This window comes from Oryctolagus cuniculus, chromosome 1, assembly GCF_051225735.1.
Source record: "Oryctolagus cuniculus isolate XC-2025 breed Fujian yellow rabbit chromosome 1, ASM5122573v1, whole genome shotgun sequence".
Lineage (NCBI taxonomy): Eukaryota > Metazoa > Chordata > Mammalia > Lagomorpha > Leporidae > Oryctolagus > Oryctolagus cuniculus.
This window is the reverse complement of record NC_142867.1, coordinates 204,416,766-204,432,993: the sequence shown is the minus strand read 5'-3', so window position 1 is coordinate 204,432,993 and position 16,228 is coordinate 204,416,766. Positions and strand designations below refer to the sequence as shown.

General features: G+C 40.1%; 1 protein-coding gene across 4 annotated transcripts in view; it reads right to left on the bottom strand.

Moving 5' to 3' along the window:
* The window catches only part of LOC100347865 (myb/SANT-like DNA-binding domain-containing protein 3), a 178,689-nt gene that overhangs the window by 80,307 nt on the left and 82,154 nt on the right, over positions 1-16,228 (bottom strand). For all 4 annotated transcript variants that reach the window (XM_089301180.1, XM_089301188.1, XM_089301194.1 and 1 more), the window contains 2 exons: positions 12,291-12,400; positions 1,537-1,666 (listed from right to left, as the gene is read on the bottom strand). In XM_089301180.1, the coding sequence (XP_089157306.1) occupies positions 1,537-1,666; positions 12,291-12,400 (240 nt within the window). The remainder of the gene's footprint in view (positions 1-1,536; positions 1,667-12,290; positions 12,401-16,228) is intronic.

Genomic DNA, 16,228 nt, shown 5'->3' with positions numbered 1-16,228 from the left:
ATCCCATATCAGGGTGTAGGTTTGCATCCTGGCTACTTCACTTTCAATCCATCTTCCTGCTAATATATCCTGAGAGGCACCAGATGATGGCTTTCAGAGACAGGGAACATTTTTTTGGCCAAGGGCCATTGGAGATTTATCACATCATCTACAGGGTGTACACAATTATCAGCCTAAAAATGAGTCTGCTATAGACATACTAATTTTGAGTCCTGCCTGTATTTGCCTTGGTTGGAACAGTCTCCACATAACCTCAATACAAATAATTTTGCATGCCTTATACGGCTTATGGGCTGGATATTCCCCATCCTCCAGTTAAGTTCTTGGACTCTTAACATGGGAGACCAGAAGAGTTCTAGGCTCCTGGCTTCAGCCTGACCCAGACCTGGCTGTTGTGGGAATTTGGGGATTAGACCATCGATGGAGAATTTTCTGTCTCTCTTTCTTTCTGTCATTCTGCCAAGTAGATGAAAATAAACATTTTTGAAAGTTAAATAATGAAGTCCCAAAAAAACTTAGAACTCTAAGGCTCAGGTGAGCTTTTCTAGTTGGCAGTAATCCACATGTATCGTCACACATTGTGACCTGGAGGAGCTGACTCTGTCCCTGACTCCACAGGGAGAGGATATCCAGAAACTCCATCCTTAGGTTTCTCCTAGAATCTGTCCATACCTCTCTTCCCTTGGCTCTTGTTAACATGTATCCTTTCCCTGTAATAAACCAGAAGCACCAGTACAACAGCTTTCAGTGAGTTGTGTGAGCCCCTGCAGCAGACTATGGAACCTGAGGGTAGTGTGTGGTACCTCCGGAACTCAAGTGTCAGCAGTGAGGGCGGTCTTGGACACTGTGCCTTCTACCTTTGTAGTTGGCTTCAAAATCATCAGATCCAGCAAGAGAGAGAACTTTAAGCACCATAATACTCAAATAAAGAAAGAAAATCACATAGGAATAGTCTTCACTAACCCCTGTACAACAATTTTAATTGCAATATCTCACCTGCAGCCCTATTTTCAAACACAAGCACAAGAAAGAAACTAATAGTAATACTTCCCAAAATCAGTCACTACCAATTCAGGAGGATAAAGCGGAAGAAAATACAAACAGCTGGGTTGGGAGAGGGTTGGGAGAGTGGGCAGGCAGTGGGAGGCAGCAGGGAGAAGAGAAGAAACACAACCTGAAATGCTACTAATGATTTTCTACACATATTCCTGACCACCTCCTTCCCCGCACCAAAACAAGTCTACAACATGGATTCCCTATCACTTCCCACCCCAAATCTTATTCTGCCTCATGTTCAAATCTTAAAGCCAGCAAGAGGCAGAGCCCCACATAAAAAGGCTTTAGGCCTTAAAAATGTAGGGCAGTAACTCAGTCAATACAACCACTCAGAGTTAAAAAGAGCAACATGAAATTGCAGCAAAGACAACTCCCTAATTCCTCCACACAATCACCACCAATCCATGCGAGAGCTTTGGTAATGTACTTCTAACTATAAGTCTCCTTTTGGGTAGCATTTATAAAGAATATCATACGTACCAGAGTAGCATGGTCCTCTGGCCACTACTGTTATCTCTTTCTGGTGCTTACAAGCAGCCCTTCTGAGAAAGCATTCATTTTGGTAAGTGTCCCCATTTGATCCACAGACAGGAATGTAATTTGTATGGCACTGCAAAAGGAACAAAAATAAATTCTCAGAACTAGGTGTGAATATTAATAGTTTATTACACATTCATGAATACAATACCATAGTATTATGACATACTTCTACTACTGAATAGTTTGTTCTTTTACTTGATTTTTTTTTACAGGCAGAATCAGACAGAGAGAGAGAGAGAGACAGAGAGAAAAGTCCTCCTTTTTCCGTTGGTTCACCCCCCAAATGGCCATTACAGCCGGCGCGCTGCACCGATCCGAAGCCAGGAGCCAGGTGCCTCCTCCTGGTCTTCCAAACGGGTATAGGGCCCAAGCACTTGGGCCATCCTCCACTGCCTTCTCAGGCCACAGTAGAGCGCTGTACTGGAAGAGGGGCAGCCAGGACAGAATCCGGTGCCCCAACTGGGACTAGAATCTGGGGTGCTGGCGCCGCAGGCGGAGGATTAGCCTAGTGAGCCGCGGCACCGGCCTTACTTGGTATTTTAAAAAAAGAATTATGCTACTTCTTCACATGTTTTTTTCATATTCATAATGGAAATGCACCAACTATCCATTAAAAATAAGAATAAAAGTCCCTATGCCAGCTACTTCATTTTCTTACTGTAATAACCCAATGAGAGAATAACAGGAAATTCCTGACAATATTTGTAAAGAGCACTACTTATGTAAAGTCATTATTATCATAACTAATTTACTCAATACATCTAAGTGGGCAAAATCACAAGGTAAATGCTATTGAAGACAAAAAGAAACATAAGATAAAGCTCTGTCCTCAGAGACTTCATAATCATCTAAGAGTCCTACAAATAAAAAAAAAATGCAAAACTACATCATGTAACAATCAATAGTACAGGCAAAAAGTATAATATCTATTATTTTACTAGTACAGAAATAAATATAATACCTATAATCTGTATTATAAGTGGGAGTATTCAAGAAAAGCTCCTCAGAGAAAGTGAAATATGAACTGGGTCTTGAAGAACATGTAAGATATATGAAGAAGGAAACAGGTGATAGAAATTTCAGAAATGACACTGGACTAGCATATGTGAAAAACTTAAAACTTCTACAGGTCAAATATCACAAATGACTAAAGTTTTAAAATCTAGGAGAAATGTGATAGCAAACGGAAATAAACTATACTTACAGCTTAATTTAGAAAAGTAAACATGTCTAAATTAAATTCCTAAAGAATTTTTCACATTACTTGTCTTCATGTTTTCCAATTTCCATGTTCATGATTTTCTGTCTGTCTCTATTTTTCTCCAATGAACAAGACACTAAATGGTGGTTAGGCTTACCTGATGAAGCATATGCATGGCATGCTACCACAGGCCAAGTACTAGAAAAAACAACTTATTTTGCTTGATATTATCAACACAATCCTACATCAACTTTTATTAAAGAAGCTTTCCTATATTCCTCCAATTTTTCATGGATCACAAAGTCCTTTATTATCTTTCCCTAAAATGTACACAGTCACTCCTATGATCTCTGTACCAATCATTACCTCATAATTACAAAGTACAATTTAGCAAAGGAGGCCACAAGTTCCAATATGTCAAATGCTAAGTCTACCAAACCTCTCCCCTCAACAAATATTCAATGACTTTCTAATGCCGTGCTCTCAAGGTACTCACACCAGAGTGGGCACTGTGGAATGAGCAGGTTAATGCATCTCTGGAAACCCCTACATTCCATATTGGAATACCTTGTTGGAGTCCCAGCTACTCTGTGCTTCTGATCCAGCTTCCTGCTAATATGGCCTGGGAGGCAGCAGACAATGGCTCAAATAATTAGGTTCCTGTCATGTGGGAGACCTAGAGGAATTCCCAGGCTCCTGGCTTTGGCCTAGCCTAGCCCTGGCTTTTGTAGGCATTTGGTGAATGAACCAGCAGATGGAAGCATACGAGAGATATCTCTATCTATCTATCTATCTATCTATCTATCTATCTATGTGTGTGCCCCTTTCTGTCACTCTGCCTCTCAAATAAATCTAAAAAGAAAACAGGGAACCAACATCACCACTAGAGGTGGAATGCCCTTGTGGGGGCATTTTTCATTGTCATAATGAGAGGACATTACTATAATTTAGCAAGTGGATTCCAAGGTTGCTAATGTACTACAAAAGAAAGGACAGTTCACCACACAGCAGACTCACAGGATGATAATCGTTTTAAGTAGCACTCTGACCTTAAAATCAGCCCTTAAGACATTCTGGTCGGGCTGAAAAGCCCATGAGAGCATTTCAGGCTGGGAAGCCAAGACACTGTGGAAAAAAAATGTCCTAAATGAAGGATCTCAGGAATGAGACCCCAGTGGAAAAAAGGGGCTATCAAAGAAGGATGTACTTTTCTCTGAAGGGAGGAGAGAACTTCCATTTTGCCTATGTCTAAATACTGACTGAGATTGTGGATTCAAAAGGCAGCTCAAGTCAAGAGCCTCAGGTGATCACTGACATCATACATAAGAGTGTTAATTGTTAAATTAACAACAAGAGTCACTGTGCACTTACTTCCCATGCAGGACCTCTGCCCTCAATGAGTTGTATCATGAGAGTTAACTGTAAAAGTTGTTCTCAGTTTGTGTGTATGTGCAAATTGTTGAAATTTCTACTTAGTATAGAGTTGGTCTTCTGTGTATAAAGTTAATTGAAAATGAATCTTAATGGAGAATGGGACTGGGAATGGGAGTGGGAGGAGGAGGAGGGATGGGAGTGGGGGTGGGAGAGTGGGTATGGTGGGAAGAATCACTATATTCCTAAAGTTGTGCTTATGAAACTTGTATTCCTTAAATAAAAGATTTCTTTGGGGAAAAAAGGACAACTCACACAACAAAGATGTACACAATTTCTGAATGGTTCTCTGGCCATTCATGTAGGAACTATGTAAGACCTACCATATACAAATAACCTCAGTGTATTATACCTTATCCTAATATTGGCTTTTATTCTAACTTCCACATTTTCATTTTTTGTATACTTCTAGCATTGAACTGCTTCTGTTTTATTAATTCAAACATTCATTTTAAGTAGATATAAACATCTGATTATTACATCTTTTAATATAACGTGCCCAAGTATTTACACTCTAAAATATTATAAATTACTATTCTTTCTCATTTACACTGCAATTACACATTATATTCATTTCTTTAATTATATGTTTTTGTACACTGTTACATTATTTATGAATTTCATTTAAGGATAGTTAAAAAAAGGCCTATAAATCATTTGTTATTAAAAAGAAGCATTAACGAAGGCTCTTCTGTGCTGAGACCTAAAGAGAAGGAGTCAATCATCTAAATGGGAGGAAAAAGAGTTTTCTAGTAATAAGAAGAGCAAATTGCAAAGATCTTGAAAGGGTAAAAAACTGGAATGTTTAATGACTGAAAAGGAGAATTCTCAAGGGATGAGAGGAGGGTGACTAGGAAAGGACCAATGGTAGCAGGGATGCACAGCAGTAATGAGATTTGAGAGCAGCTTTAAACTAAAAGGAAAAAAACAGACTGTCCTTATAGGAAAATAAGATACACTTCCCTGTGGCAACAGTAATAGAAAAGTTTCTGGGCATTAAAACCAGAAATACTCACGTAACCTTGGTTGAACTATCTCTTTGACTCCATCTCTACATCTTTAAAACGGAGTTAATAGTACTTCTCAAGGATGCTGTCATTTGGCTCAATGGTTAAGTCTTCTACAACCCATATCAGAGTGCCTGGTTCAAGTTCAGCTCCTCTGCTTCTGATCTAGCTTCCTGCTAATGTGTACCTTGGCTGCAGCAGGTGATGGAAAAAGTACTTGGCTCCTTGCCAACCACAAGGGAGACCCAGTTTGACCTCTTGAATTTGGCCTGGCCTAGTCCTGGTTGGGCATCTGAGGAATGAATTAGTGGGTGGAAGAGCTCTGTCTCTGTCACCTTGCCATTCAAAGGTAGCACTCCTCAAGGCCTGCATTGTGGCACAGCAGGTTAAGCTGCCAGTCACAATGCTGACATCCCATGAGTGCCCATTCAAGTCCCAAATGCACCACTTCTGATTCAGCTCCCTGCTAATGGCACCTGGGAAAGAAGCGGAAGATGATTCACATGCTTGAACCCCTGAACTCATACGGGAGAACCGGATGAAGCACCTGTGTGGCCCAGCTCCAGCCACTGTGGCCATTCAGGGGATGAATCAGTAGATGGAAGATTCTCCTGCTCACTCATTCTCACTCTCCCTGTCTCTGTAACTCTGCCTTTCAAATAAATTAAAAAAAAAAAAAAAAAAAGCCAAGGAGCATTAAGGAAACAGGTGTATAACCTAGCAGTTAAGATGCCTGTGTCCACATCACAGTGCCTGGGTTAAGATTCCTGGCTCTAGCCTATTGCTAATGAAAACCCTAGTAGTCAGCAGTGATAGTCCAGGTAACTGAGTTCCTGCTATCCATGTAGGAGATGCGAACTGAGCTCCCAGCTTTGGCCCCAGCCCAGCCATTTGGAGTATTAGGGAAATGAAGCAGAAGAACTAGAGGATAGTAATGATTTCTTTCGCTCTATCAAATAGTTTTTTAAAGGAACATTAAGTCCGATAGGGCTGAGAATCTTAAAATTTATTAACAGTTTCTACTAGTAAGCACTGGGCTACAGCTTTAAATGTCCTATCTAACTTAAAAAGCCCACCAGTCATTTTAAGCATGTGATTTAATGCCTAGAGCTAGGAATACTCAGCCCACCATCCCTGTGAACATGGGCTGCCAGCAGCACCATTTTCTGCATCTGTACAATGGTAACTGCAAAGTACCTACATAATAAAAGTTGTTATTAAGATTAATTAAGAGAAATCCACCTTTAACATGTATATCTGGCCATGATAGGTTCTGAATAAACATTAGCTATTTTTGCTACTGCTATTATCAGTTTAGGGTCTTAAGTATTTGCCACAGCTAATGAGTAGCCACAATTCCTCACAAATGACATACTTAAAAGTACTACACACTCAAATTACTCAGCAGAGTTTCACCATATGCCACTTGATGCCAGAGCACAGCACTTTTGTCCCTGAACTACAACTCACAAGCACATACTCGGGAGTGAGCCTGAGATGGGAGAAGCAGTCCTGCTGATTTTAGTCATTCTGTTTGAGAGGTCTCTGCTGGAAATCCAATGGCCAAATTAAAATAATTGGATAATTTTAATTTTAATAACATACAATTTTTGACTCAAACACTGATGTTGGAACCTAACTCTAACCTAAGGACCATCTCTTCCATACAGCCACCCTTGCTGGGGGAAAGAACTCTTTTTCTACAATTTTTCTTCAGTTGGAAGAATATGATGATACTACCAGGTATTTAAGTAATCTAGAAAGCTGCAGCAGTGTAAAACTCTAGAGCCACATCCACTCATGCACTGACCGTGCACCTGTGTGTCAGGAACTGTGCTGAATACAATACATAAGAAAATAACAAAGGTGTAGTGGTTAATGCTATGTGTCAGCTTTATCTCAAGCCCCAGCATATTGAAATTAAACATAATTTCCGGATGTGTCTGTCAAGGGAGTCTCTGGATGAGACAAGACTTTGAATCAGCAGACCAAGTAGAGAACATTAAACTCCCCAAAGTTTACAAGAATTATCCAATCCACTGATGACCCCAACAGAACAGAAGAGCTGAGGAACTAAAGAAGGGAGAATTCTCTACCTGACTGCTTGAGCTGAGACTTCAGTTATCTCCTGGTTCTTAAGTCTTTGGACTCAGACCATTGGATTTCTTGGGCCTCCAACACATAAGGAAAGATTGTGGAACTCATCAGTCTTCCTAACTGAATGTGTGTGTGTGTGTTTGTGTGTGTGTGTGTGTGTGTGTTTTCTATAGGTTCTATTTCTCTGGAAAACCTTGCCTAATACAAAGGTCTAATAACAGAGCATGGTACTTAGAGCAGATAGCAGATACTAAATTCAAAAAGACAGACACATAACCCAGACAGCTCCAGACAGAAAAACAAAGAAGAAAGAAATGAGAAAAAGCGAGAGGCACAACCCTACATAAAATTTTAAGAGAAAGATGCAATACTGATCATCATTCTTTGTATAAAATTAATAAAAGTGGCTTTGTTTATATATGTTGCAAGATAACAGCTCTTACTAGCAAACCAAAAGAACTTTTAGATTTTTATTAAAAATTCTATTATGTTAGAAGGCATCTACAATAGCACTGAAATGTGCTGAATCATAAGCAAGTTTTCTTCTTTAAATGAACTGAAAAATACTGCTAAAGTATCCAGCAGACAGAAGTGTTTAATAGGCATTGTAGGTCATTGTTCTTAAGCTAGCAATAATAATCTAAGTCTAACATGAACAAATTTATAAGCTTACAGGCAAGCAGAATGGTCAAGGGAAGGTTTGCTCAGCAGGAAGATCAAATTATGATGTAAGCCCTTAGGCAGTTTGCTCTTACAAGGCAACGAACCTATCTTTAAACATCTTTACATCCTCAGCATCCAGCCTAGGACCTAGCAAAGTAATCACAGGATAAATGTCTACTGATCTCAACTCCTAACTTAACTTTCTCTTTCCTTCTTTGACACAAGGTAAGAATGCAAGAGATTCAAGCAGATCATAAGGGAATTTTCTAGCTGTTCAACTATGTTTAAAAAGCCCAAAAGGTTAGCTCTGTATAATCCTAGGAATTTCAGAGAAAGACTTTCAAAGAACAAAAAAGTAGGACCATAAAAACAAAGACATAAAGACAAGCACAATGTGAAAATTTTGAACTTTTTAATGTCAAAAAATATAAACAAAATGAAAAAGAAACAAGGTTATACAATTACTTGTCAATTAAAAATAATTTAAAAAGAGAAAGACAAAACAGAACTAGGGAAGGCGGGAATTTGGCTTAGAGCTTCAGATGCCACTTGGAACACAGTATCCCACAATGGAGTGCCTGGGTTTAAGTCCAGCTTCCTGCTAACGCATGTCCTGGCAGCAGCAAGTGATGGCCTGGGTAGTCGGGTCCTGACACCAACACGGGAGAGCCAGAAGGTACCAGGCTGCTAACTTCAGCCTGTCTCAGACCTGGCTTGTTGCAGGCATTTGAGGAATGAACCAACAGATGGGAGATCTGTCTGTCTCATTCTCTTCTCCCTCCCTCTCCCTCTCCCTCTCTCCCTCTCTCTCTCTCTTTCTCTGCTTCTCAAGTAAATAAATTTCTTTAAAAAATTTAAAAGAAATTAGTATAACGTCTTTAAATACAGAACTCTTTCTTTGGCAATCTATGTAAGTTGAAATGGAACAGTCACTAAAGTAAACACTATTAATTGATTTATGTACTTAAGAAGGTAATTAAAACACATGTGTTTGTAAATGCACAGGATATTTCTTGCAGAAAATATATGATGTAACAGATGTTGCCTCTGAGAAAAGCAATTTTTAGTCTGGAGCAGAAGCAAGACATCTTTTCGTTTCACACATATCTTCTTGGGTCGTTCAAGCTGTTTACTGGAGGCATATATTACTCTTCTTAAAAACACATCAGAACAGTAGGTTCTCTTGAGAGTTGATGAGTTAACGGATATAGAATGCTCAACACAGTAAGCACTATAAAATATTCAAATAGTATATTGAATATAGTGTATGCATACATATACTTCTCTTCAAATCAACATAAGGGAAAAAGAAAATACCCCAAAAAATAAGCAAAAACATGAGGAATGATCAATAAATATAAAGCACATTTTAAATCTCTCAAATAATCAAATGCAAACAAAAATATTTCTGCTTTTCAGATTTACAAAATTTAAAAAGATAGACAAAATCTACTACAGAGAGGTGGGGGGAAACAGTCCAGTAAATACATTGCTTTTGGTAAGAATGTTAATTTGCACATGAGCATCCCATTGATCCAACAATTCCCTATCAAGGAATTCAACCTGATATTTAAGATAGCTGGAAGATGGGAACAGCCACCGGTTTCCTCATGCTGGGTGGCTAGGTCTCCCACAAAAAACCCACCATCTTTCTGGATTGAGGAGAGGGAGGACAGAGTAAAGAGCAGGCACAGCCACTGGAAAGCAGGAGGGAAATCCCAGACAGGAAGAGTCATGGAGGAGGAGTCCCAGATTATGGATGTAAACTCAGAGCAAATTTCAGGCAGACCCTCAAACCACACATGGAGCAGACTCCAAGCAGCCCCACTAAGGGCTGATGTTCATGTAATTGCCCACCACGGAGAAGACAGAATCTGCAACCTAGGGTCAGCCAATCTATGTCAAAAATAACAACAATTTACTTCGAAGGAATGTAACAGAATGCAGATACTCTAAAACATATCATTCATAATGTGTCGGATAATTCAAAAATCACTCTGCTATGAAGAAACAAAGAAACGCAACCCACTCTTAAATGAGAAATCTATCAATGAGAAATCTATCAATAGGGAGAATTTATGAGATGTCTTAAATGATGACACTGGCAAAGATTTTAAAGCAGCAATAACATTTATGCTCAAGAAAAATATGCTTGTAATGACTGGAAAATAAAAACAGAAAAACTCAGCCAATAAATAAATACACAATAAATACAAACTACAAATTTTAAAAATAAAAAAAAAAATTAAAACTTAACAGATCAGAAGAGCAGACATAACAGAAGAAAAGGTTAGTGAGCCTAAAGACAGATCAGTAAAAATTAACTACTACAAACAACAGAAAGAAATAAAACGAAAATAAACGAACAAAGCCTCAAAGACTTTGGGACCTTAACAAAAGTCTAATATATGTCACTCAAGTCCCAGACTAGAACAGAGAACTGGCAGAAAAACATAGTTTAGGAAACAATGACCGGGGCCGGTGCCGTGGCACATTAGGTTAATCTTCCACCTGTAGTGCTGGCAACCCACATGGGTGCCACTTTTGTGTCTCAGCTGCTCCTCTTCTGATCCAGCTCTCTGCTATGGCCTGGGAAAGTAGTAGAAGATGGCCTGAGTGCTTGGGCCCCTGCACCGGCATGGAAGACCTGGAAGAAGCTCCTGGCTCCTAGCTCCTGGCTTCGGATCGGCGCAGCTCTGGCCATTGCGGCCATTTGGGGAGTGAACCAGCGGATGGAAGACTGCTCTCGCGCACGCTCTCTCTCACTCTCTCTCTCTCTCTCTGTAACTCTACCTCTCAAATAAGTAATAAATAAAATATTTAAAAAAGAAAAAAGAATGACCAAAATTCCTAAACTTAATGAATGACATAAAGTCACAGATTTCAAGAGCTTGGTCAATTCTGAGCAAGAAAAAATGAAAACATACCTAAGCACTGCACAATCAAACTACTAAAAAACAAAGTATAGAGAATATGTTGAAAACAGCCACAGAAAAATTACCCATTAAAAGCAGGGGAAAACCAGGTCAAATCGCCACTGATTTTTTCATCTCAATCTGGGTAAAACCAGCTTCCATGTTGTTTAGAGCCCTGTGCAAAGGCATTCATGGAAAAGAACTAACAGCAAGCGTCTATCTTAATCCAGCTAAAAGCACTAAGCAGTCTGGGAAAAAATGGCTATTGTGAAAATGCCCACAAGAAAGCCTGCTGCCATGCAATGTAATCAAACATTAAGTCCCTCTTTAATGATAAAGACCCTGGCTGGCTGGACAACAGTGCACCCACCAGTCCTTCCTCCTTTACTTAAACTCTTCTGTTCATGAAAACAAACATGAAGGTTTAGAGTTTACAAAGAGATTTAAACGTAAGCTCTCCTTTCAATTCTGATTCTAATTATAGTATCATTTAATCTTAGCCAAAAGGCCAAGACAATTATACTAATTATAGTATAAGAAAGGATAGTAAATGTGCCATCTCTTTTCAGATGCAAAATTGATACACAGAAAATTACCTGAGATCATACAGAAATCTGCCTGAGGTCTTAGGGTTACGGGAAATATTAACTCTCCTAAGCTTTTCATCCTGATTTCTGAACTCTTTCTTCTCAAAATCCAAAATAGCAGGTAGGTACAGAACAAGAGTGAGAAAAATTCTAGCTTCTTCTTGGTCTCATCCTAAATCTCAAATCAGGGACCAGCTTATGGGAAACATTATGAAGTCTCATTATAATGTAGTCACAGAAAATGAAAACGAAGCACTAGATGAAACACTTCCCTCTCACTTTTTTAGGTTATTGACTCACACTAAAACAGCCTCTGAAAGCAAAAACATTAACACTCTTCGTCTGAGGGTACACATTTATTTCTAACCCTCACTACCTTTAGGCTCCAAGTCTGCCAAGTAATGTCGACCAAAGTCATGAGAGCAACAAATTAGAATGAAAGGGAAACTGGCAGACTAGCAGGAAAAGAAAAGGAAAAATATGGCAACATGTTAAAGGAGAGGCTCTATTCCAACTAGTACTGTATTTTCTTTCTGTGACAATTATAACTTAACATTTGGATATAACTTTAATATTTTTTTCCAAAGCATTTTCACATCTATCATTGCCATTCCTAATTCCAGGAAAGAAACATGGAAGGTACAAATAAAAGGGTTTCATCTGACAAAAAGAATTGGGGGGGGCTGAAAAACCAACTTCCTTTAAGGGATTCAAGGCATTTTAAGCTTCTTAAAGAATGAAGAATTATATCAATAATATAAAATTCTTAAACAAATAGGTTTGGTTTCCTCACCTGAAATTGGCATGCACATTTCAAACCATCTCCATCTTCTTTACACACTCCTCCATATTTACATGATGATTCATCACAGACTCTTACATCAGACTCCCTCACGTTTAATTCTGCAAAAGAGGAAAAACTGCTTCAAATATATGTTTGGCTTTTTCTTATTCACTGTGTGTGTATGTGTGCATATGTGAAAAATCCTTAAAATGTGAGCATCCCATTCACAAGAATAAGGCACTATACAAAAAGTTCTATTGGATGCAAAATGTCCTATATTCCCCAAAGAGAATCTTACATAATAATAAGCCTAAAATAACCCAAATTGAAATAAAATTCAAAATTTCAGATCTAACATAATTCCCAGAGGTAAACACATGGAATTTTTTCTATTTTGGCCTGCCCAGACCTTAAGATAATCTTTTTTTTTTAAGATGTATTTATTTATTTGAAAGTCAGAGTTACAAAGAGAGAGGAGAAGAGATAGAGAGGTAGAGAGAGAGAGGTCGTCCATGATGGTTCCCTCCCCAGTTGGTCACATGACCAGAGCTGTGCCGATCCAAAGTCAGGAGCCTAGAGCTTCTTCCAGATCTCCCACGTGGGTACAGGGGCCCAAGGACTTGGGCCATTTTCTACTGTTTTCCCAGGCCATAGCAGAGAGTTGGATCAGAAGTGGAGCAGCCAGGACTCAAACCGGTGCCCATATGGGATGCCAGCACTGAGGTGGCAGTTTTACCTTCTAAGCCACAGTGCCAGCCCAAGATAATTTTCTAACTGTTCTCTTAACTTTAGGTTATTTTTTTTGCTGAATACCTTATTTTGAAGGGTAACAAGAATAACTAAAGAAATCTGAATTGTTTTGGCACTCAGAATAAATTTTAGGTGATTATTATTCATTCTAGACCAACTGTTTTAATTATAAAATAATTATAATGTGAACTTGAGTTTCATTCAGTAGATACACATGGAACATTTACATTCACAGAATTGAAGATACTCAAAATATTACTAGACTTAAAACATATAAAATTGATTTCATTTCACTCTACCACTGGAAGCACACCCAATCAATTAATAACAGCATTCTAGAGCATTTTGTTCCTGATTTAAGACTGTCAGTCTCGCTTTGGAAGCATTATATTAGGCTTTCTCTGAAATCAAATAAATTGCTTAAAGGTTTGTGCTAAGTAAGGCTTCCAATCACGTGAAATGGGGTGAAAATCACTGTAATGCAATTTTCACAAACTCCCTACTGGGAATGAAAGCTCAATAACAAATGCGGGAGCTGGCGCTGTGGCGCAGTAGGTTAATGCCCTGGCCTGCAGTGCCGCATCCCATATGGGCGCCAGTTCAAGACCCGGCTGCTCCACTTCCGATCCAGCTCTCTGCCATGGCCTGGGAAGGCAATGGAGGATGGCCCAGGTCCTTGGGCCCCTACACCAGCGTGGGAGACCCGGAGGAGGCTCCTGGCTCCTGGCTTCGGATCAGCACAGCTCCGGCCGTTGCAGCCAATTGGAGAGTGAACCATCGGATGGAAGAGGTCTCCCACGCTCTGCCACCTTGTGATGCCAGCATCCCATATCGGAGTGCCAGCTCAAGTCCTAGATGCTGCGCTTCCAATCGAGCTTCCTGCTAATGCATCTAGGAAAGCAGCAGAAGACAATTAAGTGTTTGGCCCCTGCCACCCATTTCAGAGACTGACAGAAGTTCCTGGCTCCTGGCTTCAGCCTGGCCTAGCCCTGGCTGTTAAAGGCATCTGTGGAGTGAACTAGTAGATGAAAGAGTGCTCTCTCTGTCTGTCTCTTCCTCTCTCTCCCACTCTTTCAAATTAAATAAAGCTTTATTTAAAAAAAAAAAAGACATGAACAGAAACTTAAAACAAGAGGAAACTAACACAGCTGTTTTGTTGTTCTGTTTCACAAACTATTCCAGGTATAGAAAACCACTTTTCTTTCTTTTTTAAAAAAATTTATTTATTTGAAAGTTAGAGTTATACACAGAGAGAAGGAAAGGAACAGGGAGAGAGAGAGATCGGGATTCTATCCACTGGTTCACTCTCCAATTGGCCACAATGGTCGGAGCTGCGCCCATCCAAAGCCAGGAGCCAGGAGCTTCTTCTGGGTCTCCCACACAGGTGCAGGGGCCCAAGGACTTGAACCATCCTCTACTGCTTTCCCAGGCCATACCAGAGAGCGGGATCAGAAGTGGAGCAGCCGGGACTCGAACCAGCGCCCATATGGGATGCCCGCACTGCAGGCGGTGGCTTTACCGGCTATACCATAGTGCCAGTCCCGAAAAACAACCTTTCCAATTCCTTCTTACCCAGGCCATGAAGCCTTTATGTTCTTGGTTTTCCTTATCTCCCAAATTTTGCTCAATCTTCCATTTTCCCGTTGACCATTTGCTTTAGCTTGAGGCTCAATCCTAGGGAGTAGAGTTTTCCTGGTTTGGGTTTTTTGGTTTCTTCCTATTCCTGCTAGAAACTTGAACCAAGGTAGTTTCAAATACTGTAAAACATACATCTTCAGACCCAAGGAAGATAACTAAATATTAACAAGAAACTGCTCTGAAGAAGAGCCTGTGCACAGTAACTTTGCTCAACTATAGGCTTTGCCAGTTTAAGGGCCATAGAAATGAGACTTGCACAACTCGTTAATACAATTCAGAGCATTTCTCTTGATAGTCTTTGCAGTCTTATTATACTTCAATCCATAATACAATCAGAACTTTTTTAAAAAAGCTTAAGTAAATGTTTTATTTTGCCTGTGGGTCAAGATCATGCTCTGAATAGTGATTACCAGAAGCTGGGAAGGGCAGGGAAAAAGGGGATAGATGGAGTTTCAAAACAGTAGAACAAAAGTATTGGGTTCCAGGGTCCGCAGCACAGTGGGGTAACTATAGTTCAGAACAATATAAAGAACTGAAGAACAGGATCTGGTAGGTTCCAAACATGGAGGAAAGTGAGGAGATGAGGATGCTGACTGCCTGATTGGATCAGTTTATACTGTGTGCATCACTGAAATATTGAACTATGCCCCATAAAAGTATACATGTATTACATGTTCATGAAAAAAAATAAATACAATAAAATTTAAAGAAAGGTCAGACTCTGAGTTACACTTTCTATCTTAGTTTGAGATTTTTGAATTGTAATACTTCTTACCCATTGCATTTTATACTCCAGTGGACTGCATGTTAGAACCTAAACCATTCCTGCCACTAAGAATTACACGTGGCCGTCACCACGGCTCACTAGGCTAATCCTTCACCTAGCGGCGCCAGCACACAGGGTTCTAGTCGGGGTCGCCAGATTCTGTCCCGGTTGCCCCTCTTCCAGGCCAGCTCTCTGCTGTGGCCAGGGAGTGCAGTGGAGGATGGCCCAAGTGCTTGGGCCCTGCACCCTATAGGAGCCAAGGAGAAGCACCTGGCTCCTGCCATCGGATCAGCGCGGTGCGCCGGCCGCGGCAGCCATTGGAGGGTGAACCAACGGCAAAAGGAAGACCTTTCTCTCTGTCTTTCTCTCTCACTGTCCACTCTGCCTGTCAAAAAAAAAAAAAAATCACACGTGTGGTGTCCAAGTTGTCTGGGTATCTGCGTGAGGGACTACAGAATATTTTAGTTGGAAAAACTACTCTCACCGAAGTGAAGAAGAAACATTTGGCCCAGTAAACAAAGCCATGAATATGAGGAGTGATTCCAAGCACAGCGTGGTGTCTTTCACATGAATTGCTCCCCAGCTCACCTTTCCAGAACTCATAACGCAGAGACAGAAGGGCTACAACAAGAAACTAGAGAAAGGCTTTCACTAAAAATTTTGAAATGACAAGATTCAAACAGGGCTCCACTTTGATGCTCACATGACAAGATGTAACAGAAGGGGATAAAAGGGGCTGAGGCACCTCCACAGCAGCACACCTGGCAGGGAAGCTCAAGGTCAGGAGACAATA